Raw genomic sequence first — 25,993 nt, forward strand, 5'->3', positions numbered from 1 at the left:
AACTGACACAACCAGGACTGGAGCTAGAGATCTTTCCACTGCGCCAAAGTCCTCAAGAAAACAAATTTCTTTGAGCGGAGAAGTTTCATACCATATCCCATGCCTACACAGGTCCACAATAAATTATTTGCTAACCATTCCTACAAATATTTACTGAGGACTTTCTGTAGAACAGGCACAACAGTAGTTGTTAAAAATACACAGCTGAATAATTTGATTTTTCTTCAAAATTAACAAACTTTAAATTTAGTAAAATGTAAACTCGTTCATGTTTTTGTGATTCTACAATTATGTCTGTTTCCATGAGTATAGTAGCACCTCAGAATTTCCAGACTATAACTGATAGTAAATAATTTCTATTGTCAAAGCTATAACTATAGTGAACAATTTCAGAGTTTCTTGACAGAGTAATTTGTCATTATGCTAATGGAACAGAATATGCTGTAAGGCTAATATGCTTCATAAACCCATCACTTAATAGTGAAACATACTGGCTAAGATTTGAACATATATAAATCAAAAACCAGCTCTACCATTTATCAGTTGTATTACCTTGGATAACTTATTTAAACTCTGGACCTCAATTTCCTTACCATAAAACAGAAAGAACAGTACCTATCTGACTGGAATTTGGAGAGGACAAAATGAGATAATGCAGAAAAAATATTCAGCATAGCGCCTAATACAAACTGGGTACCAAGTAACCATCAAGTATTACTATTAAGACTGGTATCAGCATTTTAAGCAGCTTTGTTTGCCTTTCTTATTTGATATCATTTCACAGAGAAAACTACATATGATCATGATATTTGTGAAGCTAGGATTTCCAAATGTCTAATTCTTTTGTAAATGTCAAGGAAGACCACGGTTTTTGCTAAAATTAACAAAAAGGAAACTGATATCATGGTATTTATCCCACCATTCCTCAATTACTGAATGCAATATACCTGAAAAAGGATACAAAGGTTTTGTAATTTGGAAGATTCATTTGCATGACTATAAAACAATAAAGTAGCATCAAATAACATTAAGTTTTCAGCTACCTAAAATTCCCATGAGGACTGCGGGTTCCTTGGATGGAATTTGTTGTAAGAAGGGCAGGATATCATCAAGTACAAACCACTTATCCAAGTATTCCAAAATCTTTCCTAAGCACACTAATGAATTTACACGAACCTATTAAAAGAGGTAAATTGCATTAGTCATTTAAAGTCTTTGCAATCTAGAACAAAACGGTTAACTCTAAATTTAATCTTCATATAGATATATTAAAATCTCAAGAATAAAAGTAGGTTTAAAAGCTCTCCTTCTTTAATAATATAGGAAATCCACATTATTTACTAACTCCCCTGGACTTGTTTCAGTAAGAATTTATGATTGCTTTACCAGGACACTAGTTAGCTAAAAGCAAGAAATTACTTCAATTTTTGTATCCTTCTAAATAAAGTGATTAGGATTTGAGAAGCTTTACTATATATGTGTTTACTAACAATAAGTCTTTGGGGACATCTGAATTATGAAAAGGACTACATTCTCCTAGCTTCCAGTACTTTCCTCTAACTCAAGGTTAATTCATTCTTAACTCAAATATTTCAACATCACGTAAAAACTATTTATATTTTACCCTACATAAAGTTTTCTATTTCTAATATATCTTTAACACCAATAACTAGAACCTGATACTTAGTACTTTTATCAAAATTCTATCTATATTTGTGTGGCAACTTTGATAAGCATGTCACACCCTATTTTTTTAGCTTGAGAATGTTAAGATAGAATACCTTCAGAAAAAAGGCAAAGCAAAAAAATACAGCACACTGTTACATACAAAAAATTGATGGTTGCCAAATGGAAGGTGGGTAGAGGGCTGGGTGAAATAAAGGGGATTAAGAGTATACTTATCATGATAAGCCCTGAGGAAGGTATAGAATTGTTCAATTATTATATTATACACCTGATACTAATATAACATGATATGTTAATTATATTTCAATTTTTAAAAAAAGAATATTTTGGTCAGGATCCTATCAATAGAACTGGAGAAAAATTTTTTAAATTTTTAAAAAACACACTAAGAAAAAGCAGAAAATAATTTAGTTGGTTAAAAAAAAAGCACCATATTTCTATAAGAAAGATAGAAAAATTTTTCTGAAAAGAAGATATAATTTTTTTCTGAAATTCGAACATAAAGTATATATATATTAAAAAAAGATATATATATATATTAATAATATATATATTAAAAAAAGATACCTAATTAATTTGCTTTTAGAATCAGTGTTATAAAAGGAATTGCTACATTTTTTATGTGTGTATATGTGTGTCAAGAGAAGCTAGAAATACTAGTTTAATTTTATTTTTATTTTTAATATAAAATATTAGTCATGTAAGTCATGAAGAAATAGAACTCTTGGAGCATCTTACCTACCTCTGTGTAGAATTTATTTCTCTTTATTTTCAGGAAACAGTATTAAATACAATTCTAACTCAAAACTCATGTTCCACTAATTTCCCAGTTAGAATTCTTTAACCTTAGAGGTCTACATATATGAATGAAATTCAGAATTCAGATTTGCTCCTCTGAAGACACGAGCACTGTATGTGTATAAAATGCAAATCCATTCCAGAGTTACTGTTCTAAATACATTCATTATAACTCTTTGTAATCATGTCTTTAATGGCTCAGTTGGCTTCTTAAAAAGAGATATAAACATTCCCAGGCATTAATACAGACCATTTAAGTATCAGTGCCTCCCATCTCACCCTGCATACTTCGAACTAAACCAGAACATGTACTTTTACAAAATGTATGCTAAAATAAATCCACGCTGCCATAAAATACAGTGTGCCTTATATGATTTTCATTTTCTTTTTTTTTCTAAAGATTTTATTTTTTATTTTACTTTGAGTAATCTCTACACCCAATGTGGGGCTTAAACTTACAAGTCCCAAGATCAAGAGTCACATGCTCTACAACCAAGCCAACCAGGAGCCTACAGATTTTTAAAGGACATGTTGAAAATGAAATTTTTAGCTGAATATTACTACCATCTATTTTAAAAATTCAATCATAAAATTTAGAAAATTTCAGAGAAAAGAAGTGAATTTCAAATCTTTTTAATATTTATGAAGAAAAAGACTCAGAGGGGTAAGTTAACTTGCCCAATGGCGCAGGACAGTTAGTAGTAGAGTCAATAAAAACTCGGGTTTTTTTACTTCATTTCATACTGTTCATCTTGGTAAACAATGATTTTTTTTCCATTTTGATGTTGCTTTCCATCTCAGTGCTTTTTATACCAAATATATAAATAAACATATAAATAAAACCCATGACCTAAAATGGATTGGATCACTATAAGGTAAAATCATGTCATTTAAATCAGCTTAAGCTACAAATGCTTGTATTTATTTAAATTTACATTTTACCTAATAAAGATGGAAGAGGTCTCCAAAGAACTATACTTACAAATTTAATAACATGACCATTAGCAAACATTAATATAAAGAACTGATCAGATGAACGAAGGACATCTCTCCATCTTTTCTAAAGCTGCTATTTGAAGAGAATATTCAACGTTACTTCCATAAAGAACTATCTGTGGGATCAATTCTTATGATCTACTGTTAGAGAAAAGGTTGGGAATAAATATTTCTCCCAATACGAGATAATGAGAACTGTTATTTACTGCTATTTACATCCTTGACTACCAACAGTGTTATAATTCTGAATTCAAAGGAATCAGCTGCCTTTGGCCTAGATTCTTGAGTACACTACCCCCCCACCTTGTGTTCTTATTAATGTATTTTACTGTACCCTCATTTTTTTTGTAAAGTAGGCAAGTAAGTGGTAGGTACAAAAATATAGATAACTAAAAGTAAAGGCAGTTTATGAAAGGAAGTTGTTCAAAAGTTTTTAGACTTTAACAACAAGTTAAACTCATGATTATTTTAAAACTACCAACAAAATTGTGAATTAAAGCATAAAAGTCTTAAGAAAGAAAAATTACTCAAATCTTCTCTTGAAGCACTAAAATTAAAGGACAGGAATAAGGCCAGGGATATAATACTACAAAATCATGTATGAGGGAAAACTACAGCTATTGATCACTTTTATAGGACTGTATGCAGGGCACCTATAGCCAAGATGAAATATATAAACAAACTATAAAAGGGTTATTTAACAATAAGAAAATAATTTAAAACAATGAGAAGTTAAAGAAAAGCAAAAATTAATATGTAATTACTTACAGCAAGGGAAGACGTTTGCAGACATGCATTTTTAATTCTTGGTATCAAAGCATTTTTCATGGATGGATAGTCTATAAGATTTGCAAAGGTTGGAATGATGTTTAAACAGAGTTCCTATTAAGAAAATACATGGATTCAATCTTAGGAAAGATTCTCTTGACTTTTCTCCCACATATTAAAGAATGTTTTACATTTGCATGGCTAATTTGTCACACAGTTTGAAAAAAACTTTTATGTATATTGTATCATTTGCTCCTTTCAACAATTATTTGAAAGCAGAATATTTATCACTAGTTTTCAATTTCACAGATGAAAAAACAGACTCAAAAGACCTTCCTCAAAATCATACAAGGTCATATGACCTAGCATATGGTAACAACATTCCTTGGTCTCATAACCTAAATTTCTTTCCCTCACAACACAATTCATCATTTATTATTTAAGAATAGGAACACCTAAGTTTTGCTTTCTTTCACAATGAGGGAAAATCAAGTACAAAGGGACATCAAACTATTTGTCTTAAATAAGGGATTTCTTAGCTATTACATAAACCCTTACGACAGAATATGAACATTCTACTTAATATATTTTAAAAGATTGTTTAGTAATACTAGGGAGAAAATGCAGTAAGATACTATCACATAATCCCAACTTTTAAAATGTGCAGGTACACGTGTCTGTCTATAAGCTCAGGGAAAAAGACATAAGGACAGATCTGGAAATGTTAAGTCTGGGCATCTCTGAGAGAGGATTTTAATTTTCTTTATATTTTTAAGTACTTCCAAATTCTGAAACTTCCAAATTCTGAAGTATAACTCATAGAAACAGGAAAAGGTTATTTAAAACATTGTTAACTAATGCTGGCCATAATGTAAATGATTTTAACTGGGAACTCTGAATGAGGCTAACAGAGGAAAAGGGGCAATGACTAAGGAAAAGGGAACTAAATGAGTTAAAGAAAAGAAAAAGAAATGGCTTGAAAACTAACTGGCTGAAGAACATACATCTCAGATACCTTAAAAGGGCAGAATGATCCTTGTAGCAAAGCACAGAAGGGATTACTGAAGAAAATGGAGGCATAAATGTGTATCAGGGAAGAAGTTAAACAAATCTGGTATACTTAAAGACATTCATTTGTAGCTAGAAAATAGAAATGAATTAACCACTAAGAATCTGTTATCAGAATAATGGCCACATATTTTATTTGCTTTATTCCCAGATTTCTAAAAGACATATATGAGTTATATGTTTATATCCACTCAGATGCTTATATCCACTCAGAACTATAATAAATAAGTGGGTGACGTACCTCGAGGATAAGAAGTACAAGCTACATTCAAGGGGCCATTTTCTACAGATGGGAGAGAACAGGCAAGGGTGAATAGCTCGTGGGATACTGTACTCCCGTTACCAGAGGGTGCCTCCATAGGGAAGGTCAGCCTTTAATTCAAGAGAGTGAGCATGCATACACATTGTAGTGTGTAACCTAGCAGTAAGTTACAAAGAGGCAAATCTTAAATTATGTCTAAATCATATAGGTGAAGGAGGGGAGGAAGAGCTTTTCCTGAAGAGGAAATACAGTGAAGAATCTAAAAACAGGAGATTGAAACAACCCAAAACTCAAGGAAATACAGTGAAGAATCTAAGAACAGGAAACTGAAACAACCCAAAACTCAAGGAAATCATTAACTCATTCTCAGGAACTTCTGCCTCTTAGTTATACTTTATAACTGGTAGTGAAGAGGGAAGAATAAGCATAGCTTCTATGTTTAATTTTAAAGCTAAAAATGTTTTAAGTTGGTTTACATACATATTTCTGTTCATGCCTCTAAGCATCCTAACTTTTGTAAACCATCTTCTACTTTTCCAGGTATTTTTCTAAACTCTTTAGCTTCTTAAATATTTTTAATCAAACTTCACTTTAAAATATCACTCCAAAAACGAATTTCGGAAGTTACTTTCCAGTGTTCTATCTGCATGAAACTTCAAAAGATTTTTGTTTCTTGCTCTTGCTCTAATACTCTCCCAAAACTTAAACAGTCTTTTAACTTTATCAGACTCTACCAAGCAATGCTCATACTAATTAATTGGACAGGTAACTAAAGATTTATATAGAATGATACAAGAAATGCTGGTTTGTAAAATTCAGCAAAGTTGCACAGGTCAATCTGAATTAAATGTTAACTACTTCAATAAATATTCATTGACTAATAATTACTGGCTAAATCAAGTCCCTTAGGAAGAAAAATGGGCTTTCATGTCACTCAACTTTTCTTCTCCTTCCTAATCTCAGTGACTATAAAACCAGTTTGGTACACAGGGCCTGTGGAAATGTTTTAAGAAGCTATAATTCACAACTCCTTTGGAAAGGGCTAAAAAGTAGAAGTAAGTACACCCTCCCCAATTGTCCCCTGTCATTTGGACAAAGGCAGCAAATCCTCACCTTTAAGAAGTATGACCTTATAAGGACAAAATTTAACATCAACTTCACAACTTTGAATAAACAAATGAACTTAGACAAAGACTGAAATGAGCCAAAAACGTAACCTCATACATGTGGGATTAGGTTCACATCACTTATTTTTAAGTAATCTCTACACCCAATGAGGCTCAAACTCAACCCTGTTATCAAAAGTCACATGCTCTACTGACGAGCCAGCCAGGCACCCCCAATATTAGGTTCACATAAGGAAAAAGAAGGTTTTGGTCAGTAACTTCTAAATATTAAAATTTTAGGGATGCCTGGGTGGTTCAGTTAGTTATGCTTCTGCCTTGGGCTCAGGTCATGATCCCAGGATCCTGGGGTTGAGTCGCACTCTGGGCTCCTTGTGGAGCGCCTGCTTCTCCCTCTGCCTGCCTCTCCCTCTGCCTGCCACTCCCCAAGCTTGTGCTCTCTCTCTCTATTCTGACATATAAATAAATAAAATCTTTTAAAAAAAATTAAAATTATGTTTTTCTTTACTAGAATTTCTATACTGGTAAATTAACTTTAAATATAAAACCATTAAGCAGTGCAATGATCTTAATATAAGTACTTATTTTTTCCAAAGTAAAAAAAATCAAAAAAATAAATTACACTTTTAACAGTGATCCAAAAATTTTTTCCAGACAGTTCTGTAGAACCAAACTTTATAGCAAAGCTAAAGAACTAAAAGTTTGGCACAGAACACAATATTTTAACATCACCTTTGTGACAAACAAGCATGACTACAAATGTGTTAGGAATGGTCACACTAAATTACTGCCTGGTTTTCTATCTACTTGCTCCATAAATTAACTTCAATGTAGAAGGAACACTTAGAAGACTGAGTTATCAACCATGAAAGAAAATTATGAGTATGGGAGTACCTATTTAATATTTTCATAAGAAAAAGGCACATGTATCTTTGACATTTTTATTCCTATGTTAGTTACTCATTCAGGAAGAAGATATACTGACCCAAATGACAATAAATCAAATTTTCCAGAATAGAACATCTTTCATTGTATTTCATTAATACAGGCATTTGTCAATTGATTCTTTAAACTAGTTGGGAGCAGATACATTTTAGTAATAGTACACAATCCAATTCAATGGATTAATATATATCACTACTGAGTTTTACAGAAAAGATTTTACAACTCAACCCCAAAATGTACTTCTTTCTTTTGCTTTAAGAACAAAACAAAAAATAAATCAAAATCATTATTAAAGAAAAAAATCAAATATTATACCTGGATCTGAATGGAAGGAGCCTCTAGTGCTCTGTAAACCATTGGTAGGACACTGTTCTTTATCTCATCAGGAGGAGTTTTGGTTAGTAGCAAATCCATTTTTTGTAAGAAAATTAACAAAATCTATGTAAGAAAAGAGGAACAATGTATTAAAGTCTAGAATCTTTAAAAGATTTCACTTATGACAAAATTTAAAATATCTTCAAAAAAGTAAGTTCTACATTTTGACACTCACCATGTTGCTAGCCTGAAGGCATGGAAGACAAAAACATACAAATCAAGTTTCTTACATTTCCAGAAGCACACTATTTAATATCTGCTCTCAGTATAAATATTTAAATGAAGACTAATTTCCTAACTCTCACACACCTTCAATAATACATCACTCACCCATAACTACCACTATCTGGAATCTACTTAATTGGAAAAAAAAAAAAAAAAAAGCCTGAAAACAGCAAAGTCAAATATCCCAAAGCAGTAAATTCACTTGGTTTCTAAGTTTAAGAGTAGAAGAAAAGGTACAGAAATGAAAGAGACTCCATTCCCCTATGATCCTTTGTTGTGTTTCTTAAATTCCACATATGAGTGAAACCATATAATAACTTCATTTAAATGACTTATTTTGCTTAGCACAATACCCTCCAGTTCCATCCATGTCACTGCAAATGGTAAAATTTCATCTTTTTGATGGCCAAGTAGTTTTCCACTACACACACACACACACACACACACACACACACACACACACCCATTCATCTGTTGACGGATATCTGCGCTCTTTCCATAGTTTGGCTATTATGGACATTGCTGCTATAAACACTGGAGGGCAGGCACCCCTTCGGATCATGTTTGTATCCTTCAGGTAAATACCTAGTAGTGCAATTGTTGGGTCATAGAGTAGTTCTATTTTTAACTTTTTGAGGACCTCCATACTGTTTTCCCGAGTGGCTATACTAGCCTGCATTCCCACCAACAGTGTAGGAGGGTTCTCAGAGAGGGAGACAAACTCTAAGAGACTATTAACTCTAGGAAATAAACTGAGGGTTGCTGGAGGGGAGGTGGGTAGGGGAATGGGGTAACTGGGTGATGTGCATTGAAGAGGGAATTTGATGGAAGGAGCACTAGGTGTTATGTGCAACTGATGAATAACTGAACTCTACATCTTAAACTAAGGATATACTATATGTTAATTAATAGAACTTAAATAAGATTTTTTTTTAAGAATTGAAAAGAGACTGTCATGAAAATTTCTAGAAAGAACATTTTCAATTGTCCCAGATCATTTTCTCACCTAGCTACAACACATACCTACAATTATAAGGAACAAACTGTCCCTTCTATTCATGCAGAATACTGAGTGAACATGTGGCTCCATCACTTTGCCTCCTAACATCTTGACCATGTTTGGGAAACTCTGTTTCAAAGCCTATAGTTCCCTTACCTGCCCTTTCCTAGCCACAGGAACTCTTGCCTTACCACCACAGACTTCCTTTTGTTCCTCTCCTTTCAAAGAAAGAACCACGAAGAGCCTGTCATAAAACCCATTATAACAAGTAGTTGATGGTTTACTAATACGCTACTGCCATGTAGTGGCTGAAACATGTAATAATATTTACTATGTACCTAGAAATTTCATTTAATCTCAACAACCCTTCTTGTTTTAGAAATGAGCAAACAGAGGCTTTAAGAGAGTAATGACTTGTCCAAATCGTGCTCCTAGTAAAGATGAAGATCAGGTTCAAACCCAGTCTTAAACCTAAGACTACCTTGATTCTCACAAATAAGTATTACACTAGAGTCTACATCAGAAACTAATTACATTTTCGCTTACAATACACACACATATTATTTCTCTGGTGCTGTAATCACTTCCCCTCTTCTGGTGAAACTATTTACTACCAGGAAAATAAAAGAGAAACAACTGGCATAAACTACCTACAAATTAAAGACCCTAAATAACAAAACAAACAAAAAAAGCAAATAGACGAAAGTGCAGGAGAAAAAGGAATAGTCTTCCCAAACCTGTAACTTTTAGTAAGGCCAATAAGAATGGTATACCACATGCCAAATCTCATTACAATTTATTTTCTGAGATGGTAAATTATGGAGAGGCATACACACTTACTTGCAAAGTTTAATTACAATTTTAGGAATGGTTCACTTCAAATATATGCAAAATAGTTTCTGACTAATGGAAAAGAAGTCTCCAGCACTTACCTTAATTTTAAAAAAGCCACATATCCATTCCTTTCATTTTCAATGATAGTCATCATTGACTAACATCATTAAATAACAGCAGATAAATAGAAAAGAAAAGAGTATCTATAGACATACCTGGATTGGCTCCTGCTGTTTAAAGACAGGGCCAAGTTCAGGTAGAATTAATTTGACATATTCTTCTTTGGTGCATTCTTCGGCAATCAGTAGAACATTAGGCAAAACAAAAGGTACCATGTCAGGGTTTACAAATTCTGAAGTCAAACAAGGCAAAATTCTCTGCACAATGACACGCTGAAAGGCAAAAATGTTTTCATAGAACTAAATTTAACTTCACATCTTTAGTATTAATATTGAAGTTACAGTCTTAAACCTCCAGTCCCTTTGAGGAAGATGACCATATAATTTATGGTTGAAACTGGGACATTGTTGAGAGTAAAATGGGGTGCTCCGACTAACTATGTCAGCACAAAAGAAATAACTTGGGAATGTTACAGATAAAAGGGGACATATGGTCACCACTCCTTTACGAAAACTTCTCTCATTAGTCTTCACTAGTATGTCTCTCCTCTTCATTACTTATGATTCATACCAAACATTTAAACACTGTTCTGTATTGTTAACTCTATCTACACATACTCTGAGTCTTGGAGAGCAAGAATATTTTGATTCCTTTTTTTTTTTTTATCTACATAGCATCTAAGTAAAGGGCTAGACCAACAGTGCATAATCAATGAGTATCTGACAGATTAAACACTGGAGATATTTTTGTAACCAGGAATCACCAGATTTCCAACCACAGACTTCTAAGGCATTCACCAACATTTTTTATACTAGAATACACTCATGATATAATAAGTCAGAAAAGGTAACTTAAAGGCATAGGAGAGGCTAGTGACAATACAGATGTACCGCTTAATTGCTGGTGAGGCACTGATCTCCACAATGACAGCTTATGGACTTCTCTTCTGACATTTAATGTCCAGGTACTATCTTTGCATAGGTAGTACTCTGCTAATTTTCTTATCTATCTAATTTATTACATTATTTTGGGGCCCTGAGAAAAAGGTCCACTAAACTTTCAGGTTCAGTCTGCAGCCTTCCATAGTCATTTATGCACCTAAAGCAAAAATTACATTTATTTCTCTGGAAGAGTTACTATAGTAAATCCTGATTATAATAAAAAGTGATCAACAACAAACCTTGGGCAGTTTTGGGAGGACTTTTGGCAGTCCTTTGAAAAACTGTGATTTCTGAAGATTATCTCTTTGGAATAAGGTATCAAAATACTGCAGTGTTACTGCACCAACATCATCAAAGAAGGGAATCTAAAAACAGGAAATAAAATTATTTTGATAACTATTAAAGTATTTCTCAAACCTGAAACTGCTATAATATAGTAAAACAAATATTCAAAAACATTTAGCAAAATGCTAAAGATCACTTAATAATTCTAATTATAAAAATAAAAATAAGGAAGTAATAACCAAATTGCCTCTCAACTTTAAATTCTCAGTCACTACTTGTAAGTTAGCTGGGCAGTAACATTTTCTTTACCTAACTAGTAAATACTGAAAGATTAAGTAAAATATCTTGAAGGCATAAAGAGTACTATTCCTCTATTAAAATCCATAGTTACATGAATAGATTAGAGGCTCATAAATTCTTGTGTCCCAAATTTCTATACCTAGATGATTGTTAAGACTCTGATTATTTGAAATCTTAATTTTATTTATATCAGAGCAGTTATACACCTAAATTATTTAACTGCTTAAAATTAAAAGAAGTTGAATATTTAACATTCTCAAAGATAAAGATGCTATCTGGGGACTCTATCTGGCTAAATCTTGCTTTAGAAGCACTTAATTTACTTTAACTCATTGTCCCCCTACCTGAGGCACGAATTCATGTGTACTCACCTTTGTCATTTGATCTGCATCTGGTCTTACAGTTGGAGTGACATTTAAGAGTAGTTTTACATGTTCACGGACTTCCTCAGGTATATTTGAAAGTGAACTAGATCCTAAACGACTCAACTATTTAAAAGAGTGATAATATTAAATATGAATATAAAATACGCAAGAACATAATACATTTATAGTCAATAGTCAATAGTCTATTTTTAAAAACTTTTTGAAATTCACTCAAAAATATGTTACAGTGAACAAACTGCTAATTCTGTGGCAAGATAACCAAAACACTTATCCTCAATACCTGAAATTGTTTATATATACTGAAACAAATGCCCAGCATTTTAGATCATATTTTAGTAGTAAATAAAAGCCACAATTAAAGCTGTGGTATCAAACATTAATCCTCATTATTTACAAAATTACTTTTGTTAAGCTGATTTTATGTAAACTTAAAATATGAGACATCATCTTAGAGAATTTTCTGAACTTGTTTTTTTAAATCAAAGAAACATTTAATACTTTCAATGCAAGCAATTATATATATATATATATATATATATATATATATGTATACATATATATTATGGCAAATTACCTGATCCAACTGCCTACTAAAACTCTTGTAAATATCTTGCTTGTTAACTTCAAATATGGGTTTCCCTTTATTAAATACAGCATACATGACAGTTCCTAGTGAGTACATATCACTGGCTGCTTCACAGCTCACAGAAAGTATGTATTCAGGAGCCAAATATTCAGGATTTGGAAGACACAATGATGGTAAATTCGGGTCCCATTCTTTACAAGGAAACTTAGGCTATAAGAAGACAGAAAAAAGATTATATAGATTAAATATTTCAAATTAAACCAAAAAACACTATCAAGCAGTAGCAACCTAGTTTTAACTTCATATTCAGTCATGGAAGTAAAAATATCATCACCACCTTCAATCTTAAAATTTTCAAATTCTCAAATCTGGAAAGGGCACTAAACAAATTAGTGAATAAGAACTCTTGCAACCTGGGTGTCTGGGTGGCTCAGTAAATTGAGCGTCTGACTCTTGATTTCGGCTCAGGTCGTGATCTCAGGGTCCTGAGATCAAGCCCTGCAAATGGAGCCTCTTGGGACTGATTCTCTTCCTCTGCCTTTGCCCCTCTGCTCACCCACTATCTCTCAAAATAAATAATTTTTTTTTTAATAAAAAGAACTCTTGAAGCCTTCGGATTATTGGAGTTCTCTCCCAGAAGACAAATTATCACCATAAGATTCAGTATGAATATGAAAAGGTATAGCCTATGTTTTATGATACATAGGCTTCAAGTTTTATGGACCCGGATTATTATTTGAAACCTTGTTCTTTCACTAACTAGCTGTGTGATTTAGTTAACAGGTTCAAAAGGTTGTTGTAAAATTAAACAAATGTACAGAAAAAAATGGACCTAACACAGTATCCGACCCATTCTATACCAAACCAATACTAATTCTTTCTCCTTCCCTTAAAAGTTATTTACTTAAATTACAAATCTATTTTAAGATCAAATCATGGTGCCTTTAACTACATACATATATTAAAAACTAGAAATATTGCATTATTTTCCCAAGTATAAATAGCCAGAGATATCATAATCACTATATAATAGGTGCTTTAGAACCAGAGAGAACAGGTTCAAATTCTACCTCTACCACTTAACCACCTGCCTATACTTAGGTACATTATTTTATTCTATGAGCCTAACTTACCCATCTATATTATTCCCGTATCTCATGGATTGTGGTGAGGATTAAATAAGTAAATACATTTAAAAGTGCTTTGTTAGAAAAGTACTTCAGTAAGGGGCGCCTGGGTGGCTCAGTGGGTTAAGCCGCTGCCTTTGGCTCAGGTCATGATCTCAGGGTCCTGGGATCGAGTCCCGCATCGGGCTCTCTGCTCAGCAGGGAGCCTGCTTCCTCCTCTCTCTCTCTGCCTGACTCTCTGCCTACTTGTGATCTCTCTCTGTCAAATAAATAAATAAAATCTTTAAAAAAAAAAAAAAGAAAGAAAGAAAAGAAAAGTACTTCAGTAAATGTTAGTTCTTTACATTAAAAAGTGCTTTGTTAGAAAAGTACTTCAGTAAATGTTAGTTCTTATTATCACTGCTACTGTAGTTATCATGCTCCCTAAAGATTCTGTGGTCCAATGTTGGGAAAACACTGCTAGAGATTCACTTTGTTAGTGTATTTGATATCAGGAGGGAAAAAGCCTACTTAACCCAATAGTTCTCAAATTTGTTTAACTCTAGCATCCTTTAATCAAGTAATACTACTGTGGAATTAACTAGCTAAAGAATACTGTTAGGTAAAATGAACATTAGAAATTTTCCGTAAGGGGCGCCTGGGTGGCTCAGTGGGTTAAGCCGCTGCCTTCGGCTCAGGTAATGATCTCAGGGTTCTGGGATCGAGTCCCATATTGGGCTCTCTGGTAGGCAGGGAGCCTGCTTTCCTCTCTCTCTCTCTGCCTGCCTCTCTACCCACTTGTGATCTCTATCTGTCAAATAAATAAATAAAATCTTCAAAAAAAAAAAAAGAAATTTTCTGTAAGGCTGCACATTTAAACATACATTGTACCAGGTAGCCTATTTCGACACATTTATCAGACTTGCAAATTCTCTAGTCCATTCCGGATGCATCACAAATTTCCACAGCCTTAAAAATATTAGAAGACTAAGGCCCCTGGGTGGCTCAATCAGTAGAGCATGCAACTCTTGATCTCAGTGTTGTGAGTCTGACCCCCACCTTGACTGTAGAGATTACTTAAAATCTTAAAAAAAAAAAAAAAAAAAAAAAAAAAATTAAAAGACTTAAAACCTTCATTACCTCTTGCTCAGAAGGATTGGTTGATGATAAACAAAAATCAAAGCCCATTATCTTCCAGGCTCCACTTTTATTCAAAATTATATTTTCAGGTGTAATATTTCCATGGACCATTTTCACACTGCTATGTAAAAATGACAATCCTTCAGAAACCTGTAATTGGGGGGAAAAAAGACTTTTACATTAAATAAAACTCCTTTCAATTACAATAATAAAGTGTCTCTAAAATCATAATTGCTGCTTCTTACAATAAAAGATTTTTTTATATGTCAGGGAAAAATTAAATTTCATCATAAATGCAAAAGAGTAGATATTCTCAGTTGCTACAAGGATCTAAGCTTTAGTGGGAAAAACCCAGTTATAAAACCAAAATACAATTCTTTATTAAAGTTTCTTTCCAAAGCCAGATAAGCAAAATCAAAGATACTTTAAAACCATTTTTCTATCCAAATTTATTTAGTCTCTGTGTTTGAAATGTGAAGGCATCTCAGTTCCCAAGTTACAGACAGTAAATATCAAGGGACTCCTTGTCACACTCTTGCCACTATTGTTCAACATAGTACTAGAAGGCCAGCATCAGCAATCAGACAAAAAAAAGAGAAAGAAATAAAAGGTATTCAAATTGGCAAAGAAGTCAAATTCTCTCTTTGCAGATGACACGATACTTTATGTGGAAAACCCAAAAGACTCTGCCCCCAAATTACTAGAACTCATAAAGCAATTCAGTAATGTGGCAGGATACAAAATCAATGCACAGAAATCAGTTGCTTCCTTATACACGAACAATGAAAATGGAGAAAGGGAAATTAAAGAATCGATTCCATTTACAATAGCATCAAAAACCAAAAGATAGCTTGGAATAAACCTAATCAAAGATGTAAAGGATCTATATTCTAGACTTTAGAGAACACTTACAAAAGAAACTGAAGATGACACAAAAAGATGGAAAAATATTCCACACTCATGAATTAGAATACGCATTGTTAAAATGTCTATGCTACCCAGAGCAATCTATTATTTTCAACACCATGCTGATCAAAATACCAATGATAGTTTTCAAAAAGCTGGAACAGGGCGCCTGGGTGGCTCAGTGGGTTAAGCCGCTGCCTTCGGCTCAGGTCATGATCTCAGGGTCCTGGGATCGAGTCCCGCATCGGGCTCTCTGCTCAGTGGGGAGCCTGCTTCCCTCTCTCTCTCTCTGCCTGCCTCTCCGACTACTTGTGATTTCTCTCTGTCAAATAAATAAATAAAATCTTTAAAAAAAAAAAAAAAAAAAAGCTGGAACAAACAATCCTAAAATTTGTATGGAACCAGAAAAGACCAAGTCGCCAAGGAAATGTTGAAAAAGAAAAATCTGGGGGCAACACGTTGCCTGATTTCAAGCTCTATTACAAAACCGTAATCACCAAGACAGTATATACTGGCCCAAAACAGACACACAGATCAGTTAAATAGAATAGAGAACCCAGAAGTGGATCCTCAACTCTGTGGTCAACTAATCTTTGACAAAGCAGGAAAGAATATCCAATGGAGAAAAGACAATCTCTTCAACAAATGATGCTGGGAAAATTGGACAGTCATATGCAGAGAATGAAACTGAACCATTTCCTTACACCATACACAAAAATAGACTCTGAATGAACAGAAGACCTAAATGTGTGATAGGGATCCATCAAAATCCTAGAGGACAAAACCTTGCTGACCTCGGCCACAGCAATTTCCTACTAGACTCGTCTCCAAAGGCAACAGAAACAAAGGCAAAAATGAACTTTTGGGACTTCATCAAGATGAAAAGCTTCTGTACCGCAAAGGAAACCATCAACAAAACAGAGGCAACCCACAGAATGAGAGAAGATATTTGCAAATGACACTAGAGATAAAGGGCTGGTATCAAAGTTCTATAAAGACCTTCTCAAACTTAACAACCAAAAAAACAAATAATCAAGCCAAAGTTTATTGTATGTGAAATTTCTTGTATTTTAATTAACAGCTTAACAAAGCTGTTGAAAAACAATAGATAAAATTATCTCTGTCCGCAATGGAACTAAGAATCTACTGTATAAATTTACTCTATAGACCTGAAGATATTTTGGTAGGCAGGGAAAAGAAAATCAGAAAAAGTGGACAGAGGGCACTGGGTGGCTCGGTGAGTTAAAGCCTCTGCCTTCAGCTCAGGTCATGATCTCAAGGTCCTGGGATAGAGGCCACACTGGGCTCTCTGCTCAGTGAGGAGGCTGCTCCACCCCTGCTCCCCACACCTCTCCCTGCCCTCTCTCTGCCTGCCTCTCTGCCTACTTGTGATCTCTGTCTGTCAAATAAATTAAAAAAAAAAAAAATCTTAAAGAAAAAAAAGAGAGAAAAAGTGGACATATATGAAAAGTCTAACAAGATCTCTTGATACCTATTAAATAACTTCCTTAAAGATGTAATTTTTATTTTTTATTAAATACATTAGTATTTCAACTTAATATTTTATTTATGAAATGCATTCACTCAAAGAACTCGAAAGGGAACCAACCCATCAACCAGTAGGTACCCTTCTACAAAGGTTATTAATGTTATGTTTCAAAAATTTAAAATATAATTTAAACCTAACAATAAACTGTAGAAAAACTGCAGAGCATAGAAATAATTTTTAAATTATTGAGAAGATCCAAAGGTTTACATAAAACAGTTGATACTGCTAATAAGTTTTAAACAGCCAAAAACAATTTTGAAGGATAAAACTCTTTTCACGTGGTAAATAAAAATACATACCTGTAGCAAACCATATTTAGTTTCTACATCATAAAGGTTATAATCCTTAATGTCTGGAGGTACAGGGGAAGGTAGATTTTCCCAGTTACCTAAAACATTGGCTAAGCTGGCAAAAACCGGTTCTGTACAAAACGCTAAGCAATCCCTGTTTTAAAAAAGAAAAAGAGTTATTTACCATCATTTTTTTCCACATTATCAAAATCAAATATACATAAAATATTCATAGTCAACAAAAAGGTAGACTTAGATTTGTTTTCAGCATCAATGTAACATTTAAACCACCATTTTCAGAATGTACTCAAGGGAACCTACAGATTTCCCAGACCCCTCTAGAGCAAGAGGAGACAGAAAGAGGCACAGAGCACAGCACTAGGTCCCCTGCAACTACTTCAATCAGAGCAGTTTTGCTTTACCCTTTTTTATATATAATTTTAAAAGGTGTCACAGCTTTTATATTTTTAAATTACTGCTCTTTGATGTGTAAGAATATTGAGAAATTCAGAAAATGTTAGATCCCAACACTGAGTAGGCTTTACTCATAAAGAGCTCAGGCTCTGAAAAACTCCCAAAGTCCCAGCATCACTACTCCCTGACTAGGTGAGTCGGACACCTTAACTCTGAGCCTCACTTTGCCCATTTGTAAAATGGTGATAAAAAACCACCCTGAAGGGTAACTGTGAACATCAAAGGAGATAATGAAGGTAAGGTACACAGCAGAGTCACTAGCATGGAAACTTAATAAATCTTTACTGCTGCTATTATTATTACCAAGTGTTTGAGATTCAAGTCTTAACATTTTATGCTCTGGGCTTATTTAGGCTCTGGCAATGAACGACATACAAGGTACTGTGGTAACAAAGCTAGGCCAACACTCTGCACCTGGACTGTAACTGTTTAATGGCAAGTATACCTTTTGCTGTTTCATCTGTCCACCACCTTGAACCCAGTTTTCAAATGAAAGCAGATGCAGAAGCTGAATACACATGAAAGATTAAGACAGAGCTGCTTAGGCTGAGGGAGAGTTATTACACCTGCTCAGTCATCAACAAAGGTGCTACCTTGTTCTTTACTCCCTCACCAAGCTCATAAACACAGTGGACAACCAGGTTTCCATTTGCTGAACTGTACTGGAGGAAAACTGATCAAATACTCTGCAGTTTTTTCTACAGTACTCTGTAATTCCCAAGACTCATGTATTTGAGCTACTCCTATTTTTTTCCTCTCTGTACTTATCCCAGCATCATCCTTGGCCACATCACTATCCATATTATTACTCCCCCAGCTGGAAGCCCTCTTATCTTTCATGTATATTCACTCCCATCACCATTACAGTCACATACCAAAGGGCTATATCCTCCTCTCAAGAACCACTTCCCCAACCGCAGCTACTTACTAGCCATTATCCTCCACCCCTTTACTACCTCCACCAAATCTAACTCCCCAACACCTTTATTAACAAAATAGCAAGTATTCAGTCCTGACCATATGTATTTAATTCCTTCTTCTCCCAACTATCACAATAAACATCACTCTAATTATCCTTTGCCAAGCAAACCCCTACTAACCCTGTAATAACCACTATAAGTTTTTTGTTTACTCTCTTGCTTATGTCATAAGCACAAGGAAAGAATAGAAAGTCCATGCCTTTTTAAATTCACAGTGTTAAGTCACATAGTTTATTTTAACCTTGCTCTTTTTTTCAACATTCCAGAGCATTCCTTTATAGTCCTCTTCCTAGCTCCTCATTCCATGGCCCCCCCTTTACCCACTACTTACCTATTATCCACTTTCTACTTATAAAAAGCATAAAGTTCATCTAACATGAATGACCTCATTTCCCTAAACTTCACCTCAGCATATTAGTGATTAAACTATCATCCTCTAATTTCCTTTGAGTTCCTCCTCTGGGACTTTATTCACATAATGAAGTCTTCTCTGCTAGTCTCCTTGGTATCTATTTTCTAGCCTCCAAACCACCATCCTACTACTGATACTATTAAGATCAGTAACAACCTCTCACTAGTCAAATGTAATGAACTCTTCTCGGTCCTTATTTTCTTTTTCCTTAGTGGTCCTCAGTGTTAGTGGGTCCCTTCTCCTCCTTTAGCTTCCATGCATTCAGCTGCCTATTCTCCACCTTGCTGGTTTCTTTCCGACTCTTCTTTTCCCTCTACATTTCAAGTTCTTCTGCAGTACTCTGTTCTTTCGACTCATGCTCTTGCAAAACTCTTATTTTCATGGTTTTGATTATTGCCTCCATGTTACCCTCAATACGCATCACCAACTCTGACCTTTCAGAGTAGGTGGATGACTTTACTACAGCACAATTCTTTTGGAGAATTCCAGTGTTATTTCTACCTTATTAACTCATTAAAAACTGGAAGTCATTTTTTCCTTCCCTATAGTTGTCCTACTTCTATTCATTTTATAAGTTTACAACTTAATAATGAAAATGCCTTAAAGTAATATTTGAATTGTCTCTCTTAATGATTGCCAATAAATCCCTAGTTCTATAATATTTAAATTACTATAAAAGAAGTTGTAGGGACAGCTTCTCCCCTCAAGAGACTTGAAAAGTAATAAGGAAATATAAGACACATTGATACAAGTTAAAATAACAAAGATGGGTAGGATTCTGATAGGTGACATTGTAGACACTGAAAGAAAACACTGCAGAGCAAACAGCATTGTTGGAAAAGCTCAGAACAAGTATAGCAAACAAAACGTATCCACTTTGGGGCAGAGTTCACAATAATGAATGTTACAGAAGAGTCAACAACTATACTCTTCTTTTGGGTTTATTCATGAAAAGAAGAACAATAAACATATTAACATCATAAAAGATTTATGGTCATATTTCTGAGTAGGAACACCATGGTATACTAGAATAAAAAAAAATGGGCTCAGAAATCAAGGTGCCATAACTATGTGACTTAAGTAATGTCTCTGATCCTTAGTTCTCCCATGTAATTGTGAGAACTGAGTTAATGAAATGAGTTAAGCAAATGTAAAGTATTTAATACAGTTTTCACAGTAAATTTTTTTTTCTTTTAGGTTGAAAGAAAGTAACTTGTGCTCTTGGGGGAGAAGGTAAGTGACAGCGGGTTACTGAAGATTTCAAAATATACAGAAATCCGATATATAAGAAGATAAAAGCATCCTGGCTGAAGGAAAATTCTAAGAATTTTTCACTGCCAGTATGCTCCACAGACAGAACTGAAACATACAATTATTAAATATTTGTTCAACAAGTCTTTTATGTAAGTCTTTATAAAAACTTACCTGGATTCTTCTAAAGGATGCTGGACAGTAAGAAGTCGAGGGTGTCGTAGTCGAGTTAACTGCTGGACTCCTCGTTTTAGAGAATCAATGATTTGATCCTTTTCAAATTTTTGATATTTGTCAATCAGCTTTTTATCAAAGACAAAAACAGCCACTTCCTAATGAAAGAATTGTGCATCTAATTTTAATCAAAATATACAAGAGTAAGAAAAAAATTTTTTTTTAAGATTTTATTTATTTACTTGACAGAGAGAGATCACAAGTAGGCAGAGAGGCAGGCAGAGAGAGAGAGGAGGAAGCAGGCTCCCCGCTGAGCAGAGAGCCTGATGCAGGGCTAGATCCCAGGACCCTGAGATCACAACCCAAGCCGAAGGCAGCGGCTTAAACCACTGAGCAACCCAGGCGCCCCAAGAGTAAGAAAATTTTATTCAAGTGTCACAATAATCTACCACTACAATCTAATCTGTCATGGAAATTATAGCACCATTGTAATACTTTTCTGATATCAAAAAGTTGGTTTCTTCATGATTAGTAAATCTAAATATTTTTAAAAGTATGAGACCTGGAGCCCTATCTAAGGAGAACATAGGAAAATCTCCGTCTTTGAACTCTGATACACACAAGGTGTATGTAATGTGCCGTACCCTGTGTAGCAATCTCTTACTAACCAGAATTCAAAAAAAGTTAAAATGTTTAAAAATTCAAAATGTTATTCATAATGATAATGCTGGATAACCTGATAACCCTACCCTACAAAATCCTGAATCATTTTTTTTTAATTTTTTATTTTTTATAAACATATATTTTTATCCCCAGGGGTACAGGTCTGTGAATCACCAGGTTTACACACTTCACAGCACTCACCAAATCACATACCCTCCCCAATGTCCATAATCCCACCCCCTTCTCCCAAACCCCCTCCCCCCGGCAACCCTCAGTTTGTTTTGTGAGATTAAGAGTCACTTATGGTTTGTCTCCCTCATTTTTTGAACGAAAAGTTGGCACATATCACTTGTGTCAAGGAGTGCCTATTTATACAAAAGCCCATGTTGTAAGCAACTTCTACATATGAATAACCTATACTCACTCTTTCCTTCCAGCCTGTCCCTCTCTTATTATGGGCAGTAACTAGTAATGAATGGTCCCAGTAACAGAAGCTGCTCTCCCAGTGTTCTCTCTCTAAGAATCATTCACACTTACTTATCAAAGCACACATCCTCCTTACTCTCTACTTCCTTTCATTTTCTCTGTTACCCAAGGAAAAATAGTTCCTGTCCAGTTACCCAATCTAAATAAATCAATCAAAAAATAGCTGCATTGATAGTTGATGTATGTGGAACACATCAGTGATGCTAGATTTCCATCATCAATGGAAAGAAAAATGATAAAGCTGGAAGCAAAATTTACAAAGAATCAATGCTAACCTTTCAAACTTCCTTGAAAGATTTTGAATGACTTTTTATGAAAGTATGAATTTCATAAAAGTATGTTTCAAAAGCCTCTAATTCAAACCTACTACTACTCAACTATCAATATCCAAGACAGTACTTTTCCACTTTCTCATTCTCTTATTATTTCTGTACTACATTAGGATTGTTTTTCACAAGTTAGTCTGGCTACCTAATTACCTAACAGAGATTCACTGCAGAATCCCAAACCAATACATTTCTCAAACACAACCTGTTTGAAGTTGGAGCTCCTTATATGTATATAAGTAAGTTAAGGATTTTAGAGGATTAAGTCTCTGAAAAGTGAAAGATAACAAAGAGACTAGATAATAACTCAACTTGAACATCCCATTTCCAAATCACTTGTAAAATTTTAAGGAATCATTTCATTCCTCATAGCAATCCTACAAGATAAGTTATGACCTTAATACAGAGATGAGGATCCTGTGGAAAAGGTATATGTATTATCTAAAATCCCACAACTGGTGAGATCAAGATTCAAATACAATCATTTTAACTCTGAGGACCACAGGCTTAGCCAATACCCATGCTGTCTCCCCAGAAATAATACAGGGACAATAAATACAGAGGACCCCAGTAAAACATAATATATGTCTTCAGGAAAATAATCATTGAGAGATTTAAATAACATCCATGTATAAATATATCATCTCAGCTGTTTTTTTTTTTTTTTCATAATCTTAGCTCTTTTGATCATCTATGTGACACAGGACTATCAAGAGCTAAGAGTGTTATGTAATATTAATTTGAACTAAAAAACAAAGACCTAGAAGTTCAAGTTCCTATCTCACTATTAAAGCTCATAACCTTATTTTAGTAAGCATTCTGCTACAACACATTTTATATATGCATCTAATTTAAATGTGTTTATTTTTTCAAGATGCCTTGAGTCCTTAAAAAAAAAAAAATCACATGAAATGGTTTTTGAGCTTTTGCAATTTCACCACTCTTAAGGAAAAACACTATAGTTCATAAAGAAAAAGAAACAATATAAAATTCTCTCTCTCAGATATTTATTTAATATTTTAAGTCACAGATAAAAGATTTCTACATAGATCAATTATCAACCATCTTAAAAAGAGTTTTCTTTGTTGCAGTTTAATTAAAATTAACCAATTTCAACAAAGTTGTGACTAACCTCAGACCTCATAATGACTTCCTAAAAACTCTTAGCCTGCGCCTCAAAACAGACTATCATCTTTTATTTTTTTTTAAAGATTTTATTTATTTATTGGACAGAGATCACAAGTAGGCAGAGAGGCAGGCAGAGAGAGAGAGAGAGAGGAGAAAGCAGGCTCCCTGCTGAGCAGAGAGCCCAACTCGGGGCTCGATCCCAGGATCCTGGGATCATGACCTGAGCCAAAGGCAGAGGCTTTAACCCAATGAGCCACCCAGGCGCCCTAGACTATCATCTTTTAATTTATGTTTTCCTTCTACTACTTCACTACCCACTGCTAACACATATCACTTGTGTAAAAGTCCTGACCCCATATATATTATAAGCTTTTTAAAAAAAAGAAACCATGACCCCCTGCCAAAAAAAAAAGATAGAAAGAAAGAAAGAAACCATGAGTTAAGTGTCTCTGTATCCATTATAGGATCTATACCTAGACAACATTCAGATGTTTATTGCCTAGTGGTCAATTTTAAAAAAAGCAGTTACTGGAAGCTTTCCATTATCATCCCGAATTAAAACCTTTTTTGATTCTTTTTATGAAGATTTTCAAATATACAGAAAGGTGAGGTAGTGCAATTACCCAAAATATCTTGCACTTAAGAGTCAACTGTGAATTCTAATTAAATTTGAAGCCTCTTATTTACACAAAAATTACTAAAACAAAATGCAAGAGTATTTGGCACCCTATTTTTCTTTTATTCACTTCATAGTCTTTAAAATACATTGGCAAAGAAAGTTATCTACTAAAAAGTATGTTTTCTCAATAACCTATCTTTAAATAAAAATAGCTATAAAATAAATTCTTCTAAAAACTAATACTTGTCAAAATGGAGACTACCTTTTGATACAAGTCTAATTTATAACTTTTTAAAGCTACTTTGCTTACTTCAAAGTTGAACTCTTGCTGAAAACAAAACAGTCTAAGTAATAAAAATCTAAGTAGATATATACCGATATGTCTGGGATTCCCTAATAGTAATCATAACCTTCACTAACCTATCCCTCAAAACCACCAGGAATGGTTTCTGAGATACAAATATTCTCCAGGAACTCTATTTTATAGACTTTTCATGACTGATAATGATGAATGCCAACCATCACACTCTTCATTTTTCAGGTGATTTCTGGGAAAAGTTCCTTTTCTAAAACAATAAAAAACAAAATCTAAATTTTTATTTAGATTAAGTTTAGAAGATTGAGAGGTAATAAGATATACCCCTTAAAATTATTAAAGATAATCTATGATCATTATTGACCTAAACAACTTGACTAACACATTCAGCTTTGCATAATGGTTTCTTTTATTTAAAACTGTTATTATACTTTTCATAATAATTTAATCATGCCTTTGCCTACATAGTATCAGTAAGCCTCACCCATGAATACTGGTATTTGGATAACATAATGTAGCTTTTGCAGTAAGGAAGGGACATGGCCAAGACTACATCTGGTAGAGTGGCTATAATAATGAATATCAGTTATTTATTATATAAATTTAAAAATCAATCTTCATTATCCTCATAGGAACAGCCATTTAACTAGGGGTGTTTTAAAGCTTATGCAGTAGTTAGGGCAAAAGAAACAGGCCAACATATTTGACTTTTAAGCCAAAATAAGACTACAGCTGCCCTATTTATGGGGGGGGGAGTCTATTCTAAAACTAGATTAAAAAATAATCATAAATGTGGGACACAAACTAGAAGACTACTAATAAATGTTAAGTTAAATTCATTTTGGGGGCGCCTGGGTGGCTCAGTGGGTTAAGCCTCTGCCTTCGGCTCCAGTCATGATCCCAGGAAGCCCCTGCCTTCGGCTCCAGTCATGATTCCAGGGTCATGGGATTGAGCCCCACATCAGGCTCTCTGCTCAGTGGAGAGCCTGCTTCCCTCTCTCTCTCTGCCTGCTTTTCTGCCAACTTGTGATCTCTCTCCCTCTGTCAATTAAATAAATAAAATCTTTTTTCAAAAAATTCATTTTGAAGAGTAGTCACCTGGCAACAGAATCTTCTGTCAAGATAAACAGAAATACTTAATATAATAAATAAATGTTCAGATAGTAAACAAACCCACACATACACTTTTTTTTAATCTTCCCCCAAAATAAATCTATTAACTTGACATAATAGAGTTGAAAGAAATTTCAAAATGTAGAATTATTCTTCTACTCTAAAGGAAATAAAAGGTAGGTATACAGGTGGGACAGAAACTCTATTTATGTACTGCTGTTCTTACAAATTATTTAAACACATTAGCAGCCCTGATAGTTATAATATTCCTATCTAACAGATAAGGTGATGGTACTTCAATTTTTAAAGGATATATATACAAAGCAACCATTTCTCACTTATGATTAATATATATAGATAG

The 25,993-nt window shown here is 34.0% G+C and overlaps 1 protein-coding gene across 2 annotated transcripts in view; it reads right to left on the reverse strand.

Annotated features, from left to right (window-relative positions):
• Positions 1–25,993, reverse strand: part of SCYL2 (SCY1 like pseudokinase 2) — a 60,076-nt gene that overhangs the window by 12,896 nt on the left and 21,187 nt on the right. For both annotated transcript variants that reach the window (XM_045084800.1, XM_004742952.3), the window contains exons 3-12: positions 20,982–21,139; positions 17,700–17,844; positions 14,946–15,095; positions 12,688–12,909; positions 12,099–12,215; positions 11,382–11,507; positions 10,297–10,473; positions 7,963–8,085; positions 4,249–4,362; positions 1,044–1,176 (exon numbers count right to left, since the gene is read on the reverse strand). In XM_045084800.1, coding sequence (XP_044940735.1) covers positions 1,044–1,176; positions 4,249–4,362; positions 7,963–8,085; positions 10,297–10,473; positions 11,382–11,507; positions 12,099–12,215; positions 12,688–12,909; positions 14,946–15,095; positions 17,700–17,844; positions 20,982–21,139 — 1,465 coding nt within the window. The remainder of the gene's footprint in view (positions 1–1,043; positions 1,177–4,248; positions 4,363–7,962; positions 8,086–10,296; positions 10,474–11,381; positions 11,508–12,098; positions 12,216–12,687; positions 12,910–14,945; positions 15,096–17,699; positions 17,845–20,981; positions 21,140–25,993) is intronic.

Source organism: Mustela putorius, unplaced genomic scaffold (genome assembly GCF_011764305.1).
Source record: "Mustela putorius furo isolate JIRA1106 unplaced genomic scaffold, ASM1176430v1.1 tig00000788_pilon_pilon_pilon, whole genome shotgun sequence".
In the NCBI taxonomy this organism is placed as follows: Eukaryota; Metazoa; Chordata; class Mammalia; order Carnivora; family Mustelidae; genus Mustela; species Mustela putorius.